Here is a 12455-nt window from a genome sequence, read left to right as displayed (position 1 = left end):
TTCGAGCCAAGAACTACTAAATTAGTTATTAACCGCCTTTTGAAGGAGATCAGATTGAATCGGGGCTCGAGTCGACTTCGATGGAGATCGAATCGGAGGACGGCGCTCCGATACCCATCGAGCGGGACTCGTCGACGGAGATCGGCAGACGCCCAGGTCTAGGGCTCCGCCGTTCCCCCCGGACCGCACCGTCTCGCGCCGCCACCTGTCGTTGCGACTCGCCGGAGGCGACTCCGAAGACGAGCAGAGGATTCTATTCGAGGTCATCGGGCGGAATCCCGTCGTAGTTTGTGGCTGCGGCGGCAGGAGGCCGCCGAGGTTTTACCGGAACTCGGAGAAGGGCGAGCTCAGAGACGGCGACCGGCTGTCTCTCTCTCTCAAAAATCTCTCCTTCTGGGTTCCGAGGAGGCGGGGAGCTGCGCCGGCAGCGGGGGAGCAGGAAGGTCTTCGACGCGGTGGCGAGGAGGGAGAGGAGGACTTCAGAGAGGAAGAAGAAGGAAGGAAACACAGCGATCGAAGCAATCGGAGCCGAAGAAAGAAGAAGAAGGAAGCAGTCAATGGAGATCTGGAACAGGAGCTTGCTGCATTGGATGCCTCCCAAATCGATCCTATCAAAGGTCAGAACTGAACTTTCCATCATAATTTCATCCCTTTTTTACTGCAATACTTTGTTTTTATTCGTGCGGCTGTCGGTAGAGTTTGGATTTTTGGTGAAAGGCCATGAGTTCGATCGTTTCCCGAGGCACAAGATCCGCTCAATAAGGGACTGGAATTGGTTCCTCGACGACGATGACGACGATGAACATGAAGGAATTAAGGGGAACAGGAGAGGGAAGAAGAACAAGAAGGGCGATGATTGTGAGGATGAGGAGTGGGCAGATGTTGAAGATGCTGTCGAAGTGAGGAGTGGTAGTAGGCCTATGTACTCTACTAGGTCGAACACAGCAAAGAAACCTAAGGAAGAAGAAGAAGAAGAAGAGGAAGAAGAAGAAGATGATGATGGAACTTTAGGTGGTTTTATTGTCAATGATGGTGGTGAAGAAGATGAAGGGGAATTGGAGGAGGAAGAAGAAGAGGAGGAAGAATTCGATGGCGAGGACGATGAAGAAGATGAATGATCCTGTAAAACTGGATGGTGAAGAAGAGCTGTACCTCCAGGAAAATCTTGAGTTCTTCATCTCATCTCATGATGTGCTTGTTCTTTTTGAATTTTGTCTCAACTAATCTAACTACGACTCAGAGTTGTTAAACCTGTTTTTCTTTTCCAAATGGGTTCGAATTCCAAATGGAAATAATATTTTTGAGATCAACTTTGGAATCTACATAAGTTGTATTATGTAAGATGGACCGGATTAGACACGTTGATCCGTCAAAAATTCATCATTTGGTAGGATGGATTAACATGTCATCTTGACTTTGGAACCTACATAAGTTGTATTATGTAGGATGGGTCGGATTATGACAAGTTAGATTCATCAAAAATTCATCATTTAATAAGACGAATTGGTTCATCTTGACGGATTGATAAATCTAACTCTTTAGTAAAAAGTGAAATCTGTCACTCTATTAGTTTCACACGGTCGGTCCCATGATTATATGTGAGGAGTTGATCATGATGGAGAAAAATATTATCTTAACTTCGTTAAAATTTGCTCCTTGTCCACTTCAACAATTTTGTTCTATCGTAATTAATTTAACTATGCCCCGGAGACATAAATCTCCAACTCAATTCAATCTAAAGTGGATTATAAGTTAGGCAAGTTAATCTATAAAAAAAATAAAAAATAAATACAATTTTTAATAATTATTTCATAAATAAATAATTAAAAAAATTATAATAAAATTTTTAATTTTTAATTCACGCTTATACATATTAATCAAACAATTAATATAATTCACAACTTTCATTAAAAATATATATGTAACTATAGATTCATAATTCAATTTAAAATTAATTTTCTTTTTTAATCCACAGGTCAATTTGAGTTTGTCTGGTCGTTTGAACCCAGAATCCATGCGGGCTAAATTATTTAGATTTATTTTTAAATAAATTATAAAATTTTAATTTAATCTATTTAAATTATATGAGGAGTTAGAGACGGATAAATTATAGCTCAGCCTGTCTACTTTTAGAATTAAATTATTAAAAAAATATGTAGAAAAATAATTCTATCTGTTAGGTTTGCTTCGCCCAGCAGTGTGTATTTGATTTATATTCTTATTAAAGCTTACAGAGGATAGAGTTTATTAAAAGTATCCCTAATTTTCATTATCATTAAAAGGCCCTGTATGTTAAAAAAATATACATTTATTTCATTTTTTTTATTATAAAAATACCTTGTTCTAATATTACCAAGGTTAAAGTTGTTTAGTAATTTTAATAAATTAAAGAGTTTTGTAGCAATTAAAGCAGGTCTAATCAGTGTTAAAGTATTTTCTAAATTACTTTTGATACTATTTCATGTTATATTTGATCTATGTTGTAACATTTTTAGTTAATTTTTTAGGATGAAAAAAATAGACCTTTATTTTTAAAAAATTATAATATGAGATGTTTTTTTTGATGATTATAAAAAATAAGAAGGTATCCAGATCCTTTTAAAAATAAATATGGGTAAAAATCAAAAGGTATATATATTGCAATTAACTCTAAAATTTTTGAGCAATTCATTTACTTCCCCCTCATAATTCTGTAAAGTAATCCTATTCTGACGTGTGCCGTATCCTTCGTGCGATGGCCGTCGCGGTGTTCCCTTCTTGCGGCGCCCGCCGCCTCAATGCTCGCCCTTGGCTCCGCGCCGTCCGCGCCGCCTCTGCCTCCTCTGCCGCCCCTTCCCCCTCTCCTCTTCCTCCGCCCTCCGGGATCGATGCCATCGTAGATGCGCCAAGTTCTGGCACCGCTCCCCCTTCTCGCTCCTTCTTCCCGAAGCGAGGCCAGACTCTGGAGCTCGTCTGCGAGTCCCTCGCTTTCAAGGCCAAGGGAGTCTGCAAGGTCGCTGATTCCGGATTCGTCGTAATGTGCGACCGTGCCCTCCCGGGCGAGCGCTTCCTCGGCCGCGTCTCCCGCAACAAGGGCAGCTATGCCGAGGTCGTAAAATCCCCCCATGCCCAGTCACTATTTCTATCCTTTTTGACACATCAATTCTCGATTAGTTTGGTAGTCTCGGTTGTAGGTGACGAAGCTGAAAACGATTACTCCGCATTGGGACGCCGTGGAACCTCCCTGTCAGTATGCTTCGTACTGCGGAGGATGTAAGACTCAGAGTCTTTCTTACGAGGCTCAGATTCGAGCAAAGGAGCAGCAAGTTCGGGATTTGATCGTTCACGTTGGCAGATTCTCAGACAGAGATGCCGGCTTTTCTAAGGTTATGAAGTCTATAGTGCCCTGCGATCTGCTGTTCCACTACCGGAACAAGGTCAGCGTCTTTTTTTTAGTGAAAGGCAATTTTTGCGCTGCTTGCGGTAGTAAAGTTGCAATCTTTACGTAGATGGAATTCTCATTTGGTCATGAAAGATGGATACCACCAGATGCACTTACTGCGGAGGATAAGATGGAGAGTGGTTATGCTTTGGGTTTGCATGCTCCAGGGTTCTTTGATAGGGTCCTTCATGTTGAGAAATGCTTATTACAGTCTGAAGTAGCCGACAAGGTAACACTTTATTTTCTTTTGGTGGATGGAAGTTTGATTTGTTGAAATGTATTTTTCCATCACCTGCACGAAATTTGATTTGTTTTTTTTTTACTTTAGCATTAATTTTACTTTGGTTGGAATGTATTTGATTTGCTCATTCTGATTCATTCATTGATTTGTAGAATTTGGTCTTCATTAGGTTGATTCAGCAAGATGTGTTCTCTGCTACTCATCAGTGGATATCAAAAATATTTCAGTTGATTGTTTCCTAATTTTATAGGTTCTTGCAGTTATTCAAGATAGCTGGATAGACCCTGAGCTTGGCCTCTTGCCGTATAATGTCCGTAATCATAGTGGATTTCTTAGGCATCTAATGCTAAGAACTGGAAGGTAGGCCATCTTCTCTGAGATCTATACGTAGATCAGAATATTCAGATGGATTAAATTTCCATATACTGCTACAATTGTTTTGATTTACCTCCTATCATGCCTTGCTTATATATCCGGTAATCAGTAGACTTGTTACTATTTTTATGTTTAGAAGTTTCTTCTTAAATGCATCCAAAGATATCATCCAATATCAGAACATGTTCTTTATGCTCTTAAAATTACTTTTCTAGGTTGTGTCGTAATAATTTTTAGTAGTCCATGCTACAAAATTTTTATTCGATTCAACCCTATAGTCTCTTTTTGAATAAAAAGGGTTCTCAAGTAATCAACCGGAAGGGATGCTGCAGAACAAGATTTGTAGTGATCCGCCATAAGAGTAGCTGGTCCAATTAAAATAGATGTTTAGAGTTATAGAGGAATTCAACAGTATCTGTATTTTTAAATTTTATGTTTAATTTTTAACATGTGTAACAATCCCCATATCATATTATTTTGAAATATTTTGTATTCAATAATAGTTTTTTAAATGTTAAGGTTGTTAAATGTGTTTATTCAAGTTGCTTCTTTTTGCAAACAAAATATAATGGGAACCTTAGTTGAGCTATGATGTCCATCACCTGTCATTAAATCTATCAAATTATATATGTGATGTTTGATCTTATTCAATATATATTGTGTGTTGAACTCTAAGTGAATCTATTTAGTTAGTTGATAACTATAAGGTGCATACTTCACTTGTCCCAGTAACATTCTAGACTTCCCACTTCTTTCTTGTCCCTTACAGCATTCCATATCTTCGCGTACTAATCTGTTCTAGTTAACATCTGTATAACTTATTTCAGTAGTATTTTTTTCATATTCTTTCTTCTGTTTAGAGCTTTCTTCTGGCCATGCTAAAAGAATTTCTATTTCCCGTAATTGGATTTATATACTGTCTCAGAGATGTCAAGACTGGCACACCAGAGGTCATGGTCAACTTTGTCACGTCTTCCTACATGCCTAGTCTGTTGAGGCCTCTTGTTGACAAAATCATTGCATTTCCTGAAGTGGTTTGTACAAAATTGCATTTCATTACATAATAAAGCTGTATGGTTGCCTTTTAGACCCACATCTCAGTTTCTGTTTGGCTGCTGAATAGAACGAGCATGATTATGTTTTACATCAATGCCTCAATATGTATATTTTTTTCAACTGTGTGAATAACTTGCCTTTGTGGTTGATCATAGGTCAGTGTTGTGAATAATGTAAACACATCAGTTGGGAATACTTCCGTAGGGGAAGAAGAATATACTTTGTATGGAAAATCCTCTATTACAGAGATGTTAAGAGGACTTGTATTTCAGATATCAGCCAATTCCTTCTTCCAGACCAATTCTCACCAGGTAAGTGATAATACTTGCACTGCTTGCTTTTCCTCCTGCTCCACATTGTTTTAAATTTTCATATTCCTGAGAGATGTGATATATCAGTTCCATATTGCATTGGCAGAAGTTTCTCCAAGTTTATGGAGAATTTTTCAATGATTACATAATTGAATGTGCAAACATAAGTCATATTGCTGTAATGGTTGATAGGAAGGTTTAAATTTTGGCCAATGACCTAAATAGCATGGTCTTGATACTGCACTAAAGTGCCAACGCTTGATGCCAATGGCCAAGGGAGGAGAGAATTAAATAAGAAGAACAAGAAGAAGATTAGAAAACTATATAGTGGGGGAGGGGGTTTGCAAGGTTTGAGGTACCATTTCATACTAGAGTTTTGTTCTCAATGTGAAATCGTACTGATTTGACAATGTATTGTGTTAATACTTATCACACTTTTGGTAGCATCAAATCATTGCCAAGATAAATTTAGATGTGCTTTATTCTTTTAACACCCTTAAGTTTATTTACTTTAAAAATAAGAATAATAATTATTATGTGGTAAAGCAAGCTAGATAAATTTAAATAAGTTTTACTTATTTAATTCTCTTTCATTTAGATTTTCAATTTTTAATAAGAAGAAACCAATTATGAGTTGTGTTAAAAATGATTTTATTTTCTATTTAAATGTGTGATTCATATAAATGTTAATCCTATAATTTTAGTCCACTTAACTTTTTTACTGACAAAGAAAAAAACTCTAACTATTAGATAATCAATTAACTAGAATTTTAGAGAAATGAGCTACAAAGATAACGAAAATATTACATTACTTGAATTCATTTTGGCCGGTGTCATAGCATGCCAAGGCATAATGACTGTTGGCACAATACAATGCTTATTGACATAATCGGTACAGATGACACAGGATATTTTATTGGCATCAATTAGTACTGATTTCAGTATATTACCGTAAATTTCAACCGTGCCATTCGGCTCAGCCGCTCAATGTGAGACTTCAAATCATGGTTGATAGTGATTTGGTGTTTTGGCTGCTATGTTCACATGCTCTATGACGCATTAACTAATCCACATTGTTCAAAATATTTGGTTACATTTTGAAAGACAATATTAGCAGTAGAACTTCTGCAGCTTTGCCTAGTAAATGAAAATTGATGTTTTAGGCTCATAGAATAAGCAAAGCATTTCCCTTAAAACAAGCAAAGTATAATTTCACTAGCTGTTTTCAGGCAGAGGTGCTGTATAAGCTTGTCGAAGACTGTGCTAGACTTAGAGGAGATGGTTCAGAGATTGTTCTCGATCTATTTTGTGGTACAGGAAGTATTGGTTTGAGCCTTGCAAAAAGGTACTCTCTGTTAGTTGAGTTACATTCTTGCTTTTAGTAGGAATCTAAAAGGAAAGTCTTGTTTGTTCTAAGGGTTAAGCATGTTTATGGATTTGAAGTGGTGCCTGAAGCTGTTTCTGATGCTCAAAGAAATGCCAAGTTAAATGGCATCGAAAATGCAACATTTGTCCAAGGAGATCTTAATAAAATCAGCGATAGTTTCGGGAAGGATTTTCCAAAACCTGACATTGTAATTACAGGTATTGCTCTTGTTTATAGCTGCTTCCTTAGTTTTTGGGTGGAATTTTTTTTAGCTTGTCTTGTTATGAAATATTCATTCCTTGATTATATTTTTAAATGGTTCCTGAAATTTTGATAGAATTTTTATGCTTGATTAACCAATGAGTTGATAGATACTCTAATTCAAGACTTGGAAATTGAAATTCTTATACGCGTCTTAAATCAAAGAAATTAATACTATCTCTATGGACCAGCAATGGTACACTTGAGTGATTTTCATTTTCTTTTCCACATGTTGCTGATGTAAGTCGACTACAACTTAAATGCTCCAGTCTTTCTGAAAAAAGAAAAAACAGTAGCTGGTATAGTCGGCCTGAAACCATTGAATCACATGTGTTCTTGAATTTCAAGTTTCTGTCTTACAATTCTGCAGATCCAAACCGGCCAGGCATGCATATGAAGTTGATCAAATATCTTCTTAAACTAAAGGCACCACGTATTGTCTACGTCTCATGCAATCCAGCCACACTAGCTCGTGATCTTGATTACCTCTGTCATGGTGTTGTATGTATCTTCAACCTGTTCTTTTGATTTTAGTAGTTTTTGTGAAACATACATATGCATGGGATTACGAAGCTAAATTTAATCAATTTTGCACAGACCAATCAAGGAATAAGCGGATGCTACAGTTTGAAAAGTGTTCAGCCAGTTGATATGTTCCCTCATACTCCCCATATAGAATGTGTCTGCTTGCTGGAGCTTAGTTGATTGTTAGCTTTCTTTGCCTCATGTGCCTACCCTGGGAATCAATGAAATGTTTGCTTTTCACAGCCGTATGTACTTGCCTATGATGATTATATTCCAATTTTACGGTGTTATATGCCAAGCCTTTTGCAATTTACATGTATAATTTTGCTCTTGTTTTAATGTAGTTATTTCTTAACATCAATGACATGTTATACTCCTTTTTCCTTGATCAGGTTGCTACATTGCAATCAATTACCGATCATGATTTTGTAAACAAGATGAGCTGCGAAAAATAATGTGAGCTCAAAAAGATGCACATTGAGACATTAAAACACAACCATGGAGGACAACTGCTTCAATTGAACAAACAATCAAAGGAAGGAGGTTATTTCATTATGCCTGTGAAAGACAACTTTTCTTCAAACTCGCATTGTCAATTTTGTAATTTCCATAATTCTGTTTTTTTCCCTTTCACCTTGATTTGTAAAATTAACTTGTATTTCCTAATGGTTTTGAGTTTGTTATCACTATTTCTTATAATCTTCGGTGTTTTAGTGGATTTCAGCATGTCTCTGGAAATAGTTTCCTGTGTCATGTGGATTTGATTCTTTTTTGGTCTTGGCATTGACAAGAACAAAAGAAGTAACAAGAAGTTATGAAGTTTGATAAATATACTTGGGCTTAAACTGTTGCAAATGAAAGGGTCTGGCGGCGAAGGATTCAGAGGACGGGCAGGCAGCACATTGCGGCTGGAGTGGAAGTTCTCATAGGTGTTCACAGAGCGCTTGACTGGCTAGGATGTGTATAAAGGTACGACCCCAACTATTTGTTATTTGAGATCCCCTTTCATTATAAATCTTGCTTCCGGTGAAGCCATAAAGTTGTCTCTCCCCACTTAGAGGATTATCTTATAGGTTTCAAACAGTATTTTTTAAGTTCTATAGTTAAACCATGAGTTATAACATGTTTGATGTTGAGGAAACACTTGACATCTTCGATTCGAGAGTTTGAATTTTGGAGTCGGTATGATTTGTATTGAAAACTTTAGAGCAGGTTTTGTAAAGTGTCTCCTTATCAATCTTTTTGCAAGTAGTCTTGAAACTTTGTTGTATCTGAAAAGTTGGAAATTTTGTTTGTAAAAACTTTATTGTAGAATATGGTTTTTTTCCCCTGAATTTAGAGTTATCTGCGGTAGGCTCACGTAGAGTTTGTATCATTTAGGCGAAAACTTTCAGAATTTCTATTTCAAACATGTCATAAACATGAATTTTATGCTGTAGTTCCTGCAGACAGTATCAGAAAACATGCTGAAAAATAGAATTTGAGTCTAGATAAACATTTTTGTTTATCTTATTTGATTTTACATCATACTTGTTTTGTTGTTTGATCTTTATGTCATACCTAATACATGGTTTTTATTCAAAGCAAAAACAGATGGCACATAACTTGAAATGATGAACGCTATATACCACCTCCATATCAATGGTTCCTTCTTCTCTCAGCATGCTTCCTACTTAGCCTAGCCATGAATATGGCTGATGCAACATACAATTGGTTAAACAAGTTGTCCAACACGAGGAAGTATGATCTTCTCCAACTGCTATTCAACAACAGGGCGATAAACAAACCCCAAAGTCCAGTGATGAATCCCAATGCCATGCTAAGATATAGCCATTTCCTCTCGGAGTTGTCTTCATGTCGCAAATCCTCCTGAGGAACTGGTTCGCTGCTGGAGCAACTATTCGTGAGTGGAGGCCCACAAAGATCAGCATTGCCAATGTAGATGGAAGGATCATCAAGTGTTTGGAGCTGATTTCCTGAAGGAATTCTTCCTGACAGATTATTGTAAGACAAGTTCAAGTAGCTCAGGAAAGTCACTGTTGATATGCCTTGAGGAATGCTGCCCGAAAGCTCATTGAATGAAAGATCTAGAGACTCTAGCTCTGGAATTCTGCTGACCATCTCAGGAATCTTTCCCGACAGAAGATTTCTCGACAAATTCAAATTTTTCAGTGCCACCAGCTGACCGATCTCTTGAGGGATTTGCCCAGTTAGATAGTTGTCTGAAAGGTCTATAGTCTTCAGAAAAGACAGTGTCTTTGTATACTCTTCATCTAGTCCTTTCATCATGACATGCAATCTCTCATTGTAATAGTAATCACCATAGAACCCGAATGTCCAATATTGAAAATTCGGTAATTTTGTTGGTGAGCGTGAAGCCATTGCACTGAAATTGCCAAAACTTTGAGGAATTGATCCAGAAAGATTGTTATGGGCGAGATCCAAGACTTGAAGGTCATGAAGCCATGCAAGTTGGGGAGGAATCTCGCCGAAGAACATGTTTGACCTCAGCTGCAAAACTACCAGGATTAGTAGACTCTCCCCGATCCATGCTGGTATTCTCCCGGAGAACTTGTTCTGGCCAAGATCGAGAAAGGTCAGTCTGCTGCACTGTTGCATTGAAGAAGGAAGTTCTCCACCAAAGCTGTTGTTGTTCAGATGCAGTGATTCAAGTCTAGAAAGATTAGCAACCGAGGCAGGAATTTCTCCAGAAAGGTTGTTATTGGACAAATCGATCAAACCTAACTGCGAGTACTCCATCCAACAGTTAGGAAGTTCACCTGTTAAATGGTTGTTTGACATATCGAGGAGGCTTAAATATTGCAGCTGACATACAGATGGGGGAATGCTTCCATTTATTTGATTTTGTGAGATCAAGAATGCATACAAATTTGGAGTTGTGAAGTTTGAAGGTAAAGATCCTGAAAATGAATTTTTCGAGACATCAAATACGGAAAGGCTATTCGGCAGTGAAGGAATTGATCCCTCGAGTTGATTTGAACTCAACTCGAACACAGATAGCTGTGCCATAAACTCCATGTTTGATGGCAGCACACCAGAAAGCTGATTGTTTGACATGTCTAGAACAGAAAGGCTAGAAGAAGTTATGTTCCAAAACCAATCAGGCACTCTGTCTGCAATGCTCGTGTTGGATAAATCGAGGGTCCTTATATTTGTTTGCCATCTAAGCCAAGGAGGGAAACGAGGACCCAGACGACAATCATGAAATCCGATAATATGGAGTTGGAAAGGAGGAGTCCAGCTTTGGTTTAACAACACAGTTAGGGGATTCAGTGACAAGATTAGCAGGTACAGCTTTGTTAAATTATTGAAGTGAACTTCGGTGATGATGCCCGCAAACGAGTTATATGAAAGATCCAGGTAAGCTAGTTCACTAAGCTTTCCAAGTCCTGTAGGTATAGGACCATCAAGTAGGTTCTTGCTTAGATCCAAAAAGGTTAGGCTGGTCATATGCTCAAGCCAGTTGGACAGATTTCCATAAAACTTGTTATCCCATAGACTCAGTTCTTTTATGCCGTTCCATATGCAATGAGGCAATGGATCGGTTATATTGCCGGTAAAATTGTTCTGTGACAAGTCTAGGCTAGTCAATCTGCAAAGGTTTCTAATTGATCCTGGAATGTTACCTTCCAAATTATTTTGACCTAATCTGAGGACATTAAGAGAAGTCAAGTTCCCAAGTGCACAGGGTAGAGGACTATGAAACATGGAAGCTCTGAGATCCAGATAAGTGAGACTGCTGAGATTCCAGAGCCAGTTGGGTAAGGTCGAGTTGAAACTGTTGCCGAGAAGGTTGAGAGTAGTGAGACTCGTGAAGTTGACATTGGAAAATGAAGTCGGAATACTTGAAAGACGACATGAACTCAGATGTAGGACAGACAAGGAAGGAGACATCATATTCACAACATCTAACCAATCTAAGGCTGCAGTGAGGTTTACAGTACTAAAGTCTAGGTACTTCAAAAACGGCAGTCGAGTAAGCCACCAAAGATTGCCGGAACACAAGGAAAATGTACCACTGAGATCGAGATAACGAAGTTTAGAGAGGTTTCCTAGATTAGGAGGTACCTCTCCAGCGAAACCAGCAGAGGAAAGGTTAAGATATTTCAGTTTCTTTAGTGAACCTATGAAGCTTGGTATCTGAATTCCGCCAAAATCATTCATGCTGAGGTCTAGATATTTCAGTTCACTTAAAGATACAAGAGATGGACGCAGCTCACCGCTCAAGCTGCACTTGTAGTAGTTTCTATCCATGTAGTAGTCACAGGGGTTTCGGAGTTTGAGCTTCGAGACGCCATTAGTACCGTTGTTGCATTCCACACCTTCCCACCTGCAGCAGTCTTTGCCTTTCCAGGAAGACAACCGATCGCCAGGATCTTTGAGGCCGGCTTTGAAGTTCAGTAGAGCCTTCCTCTCCGATCCAAGGCATGCTTCCAGATTTCTTGCAGTCAAAAGCCAAAGGATCAACGACAGAGTTAAGTGGAGCAACATTGCTGGCATTTCAAGTACTGAACCAGAGTTGGGTTCCCCTCACAATGAGGTAACTTTATAGAACTTTCATTCTTGATTTTATGAATCAATCGATTTCGTTTACTTGGTCTTCGATAAAGATAAAACAACACTATGATTCAAACCAAGATTGACATTCCAGGCAGAACCTGGAGTCTTCCTCATAAAAAAATTGCCAATTAGGTGAACGAAAATGACAAATTGTTGTCAATGAAACTCCCCCAGAAGTAAAATAATGTAAGTGGTGATGTAGACATAGGAGAACAATTCTTTGCATGAAGGACTTGAGTCTAGAGATTCTCTTTAGTTATAGTTTTGAATTCTGAAACTGACTACTACATTTGAAGCTATAGAAACTGCAATATTTAT

General features: G+C 38.1%; 3 protein-coding genes across 3 annotated transcripts; 2 read left to right on the top strand and 1 right to left on the bottom strand.

The window, feature by feature from the left end:
* The first annotated feature begins 80 nt into the window (after nucleotides 1–80).
* On the top strand, nucleotides 81–1230 carry LOC141835428 (uncharacterized). Its single transcript, XM_074722883.1, is given in 5 exon segments — nucleotides 81–165; nucleotides 168–435; nucleotides 437–536; nucleotides 539–617; nucleotides 697–1230. Coding segments are annotated over 5 exon segments (954 nt in total). The 3' UTR covers nucleotides 1119–1230.
* A 1495-nt stretch (nucleotides 1231–2725) lies between these two features.
* LOC141835102 (uncharacterized) lies at nucleotides 2726–8245 on the top strand. Its single transcript, XM_074722530.1, has 11 exons — nucleotides 2726–3088; nucleotides 3174–3416; nucleotides 3489–3650; nucleotides 3913–4022; nucleotides 4963–5071; nucleotides 5249–5404; nucleotides 6634–6749; nucleotides 6822–6988; nucleotides 7402–7532; nucleotides 7629–7801; nucleotides 7949–8245. The coding sequence occupies exons 1-10, from the start codon at nucleotides 2735–2737 to the stop codon at nucleotides 7734–7736; spliced, it is 1656 nt and encodes a 551-aa protein (XP_074578631.1). The 5' UTR covers nucleotides 2726–2734; the 3' UTR covers nucleotides 7737–7801; nucleotides 7949–8245.
* Nucleotides 8246–9194: 949 nt separating this feature from the next.
* On the bottom strand, nucleotides 9195–12068 carry LOC141834541 (receptor-like protein EIX2). Its single transcript, XM_074721859.1, has one exon. It carries the CDS (start codon nucleotides 12066–12068, stop codon nucleotides 9195–9197), a length of 2874 nt encoding a protein of 957 aa, XP_074577960.1.
* Between the last annotated feature and the right edge of the window lie 387 nt (nucleotides 12069–12455).

This window comes from Curcuma longa, chromosome 9, assembly GCF_044706935.1.
Source record: "Curcuma longa cultivar G26 ecotype Majalengka, Jawa Barat chromosome 9, ITB_CL_G26_1.1, whole genome shotgun sequence".
Taxonomy (NCBI): domain Eukaryota; kingdom Viridiplantae; phylum Streptophyta; class Magnoliopsida; order Zingiberales; family Zingiberaceae; genus Curcuma; species Curcuma longa.
The sequence above is the reverse complement of the archived record's forward strand: the minus strand, read 5'-3'. Positions and strand labels throughout refer to the sequence as shown.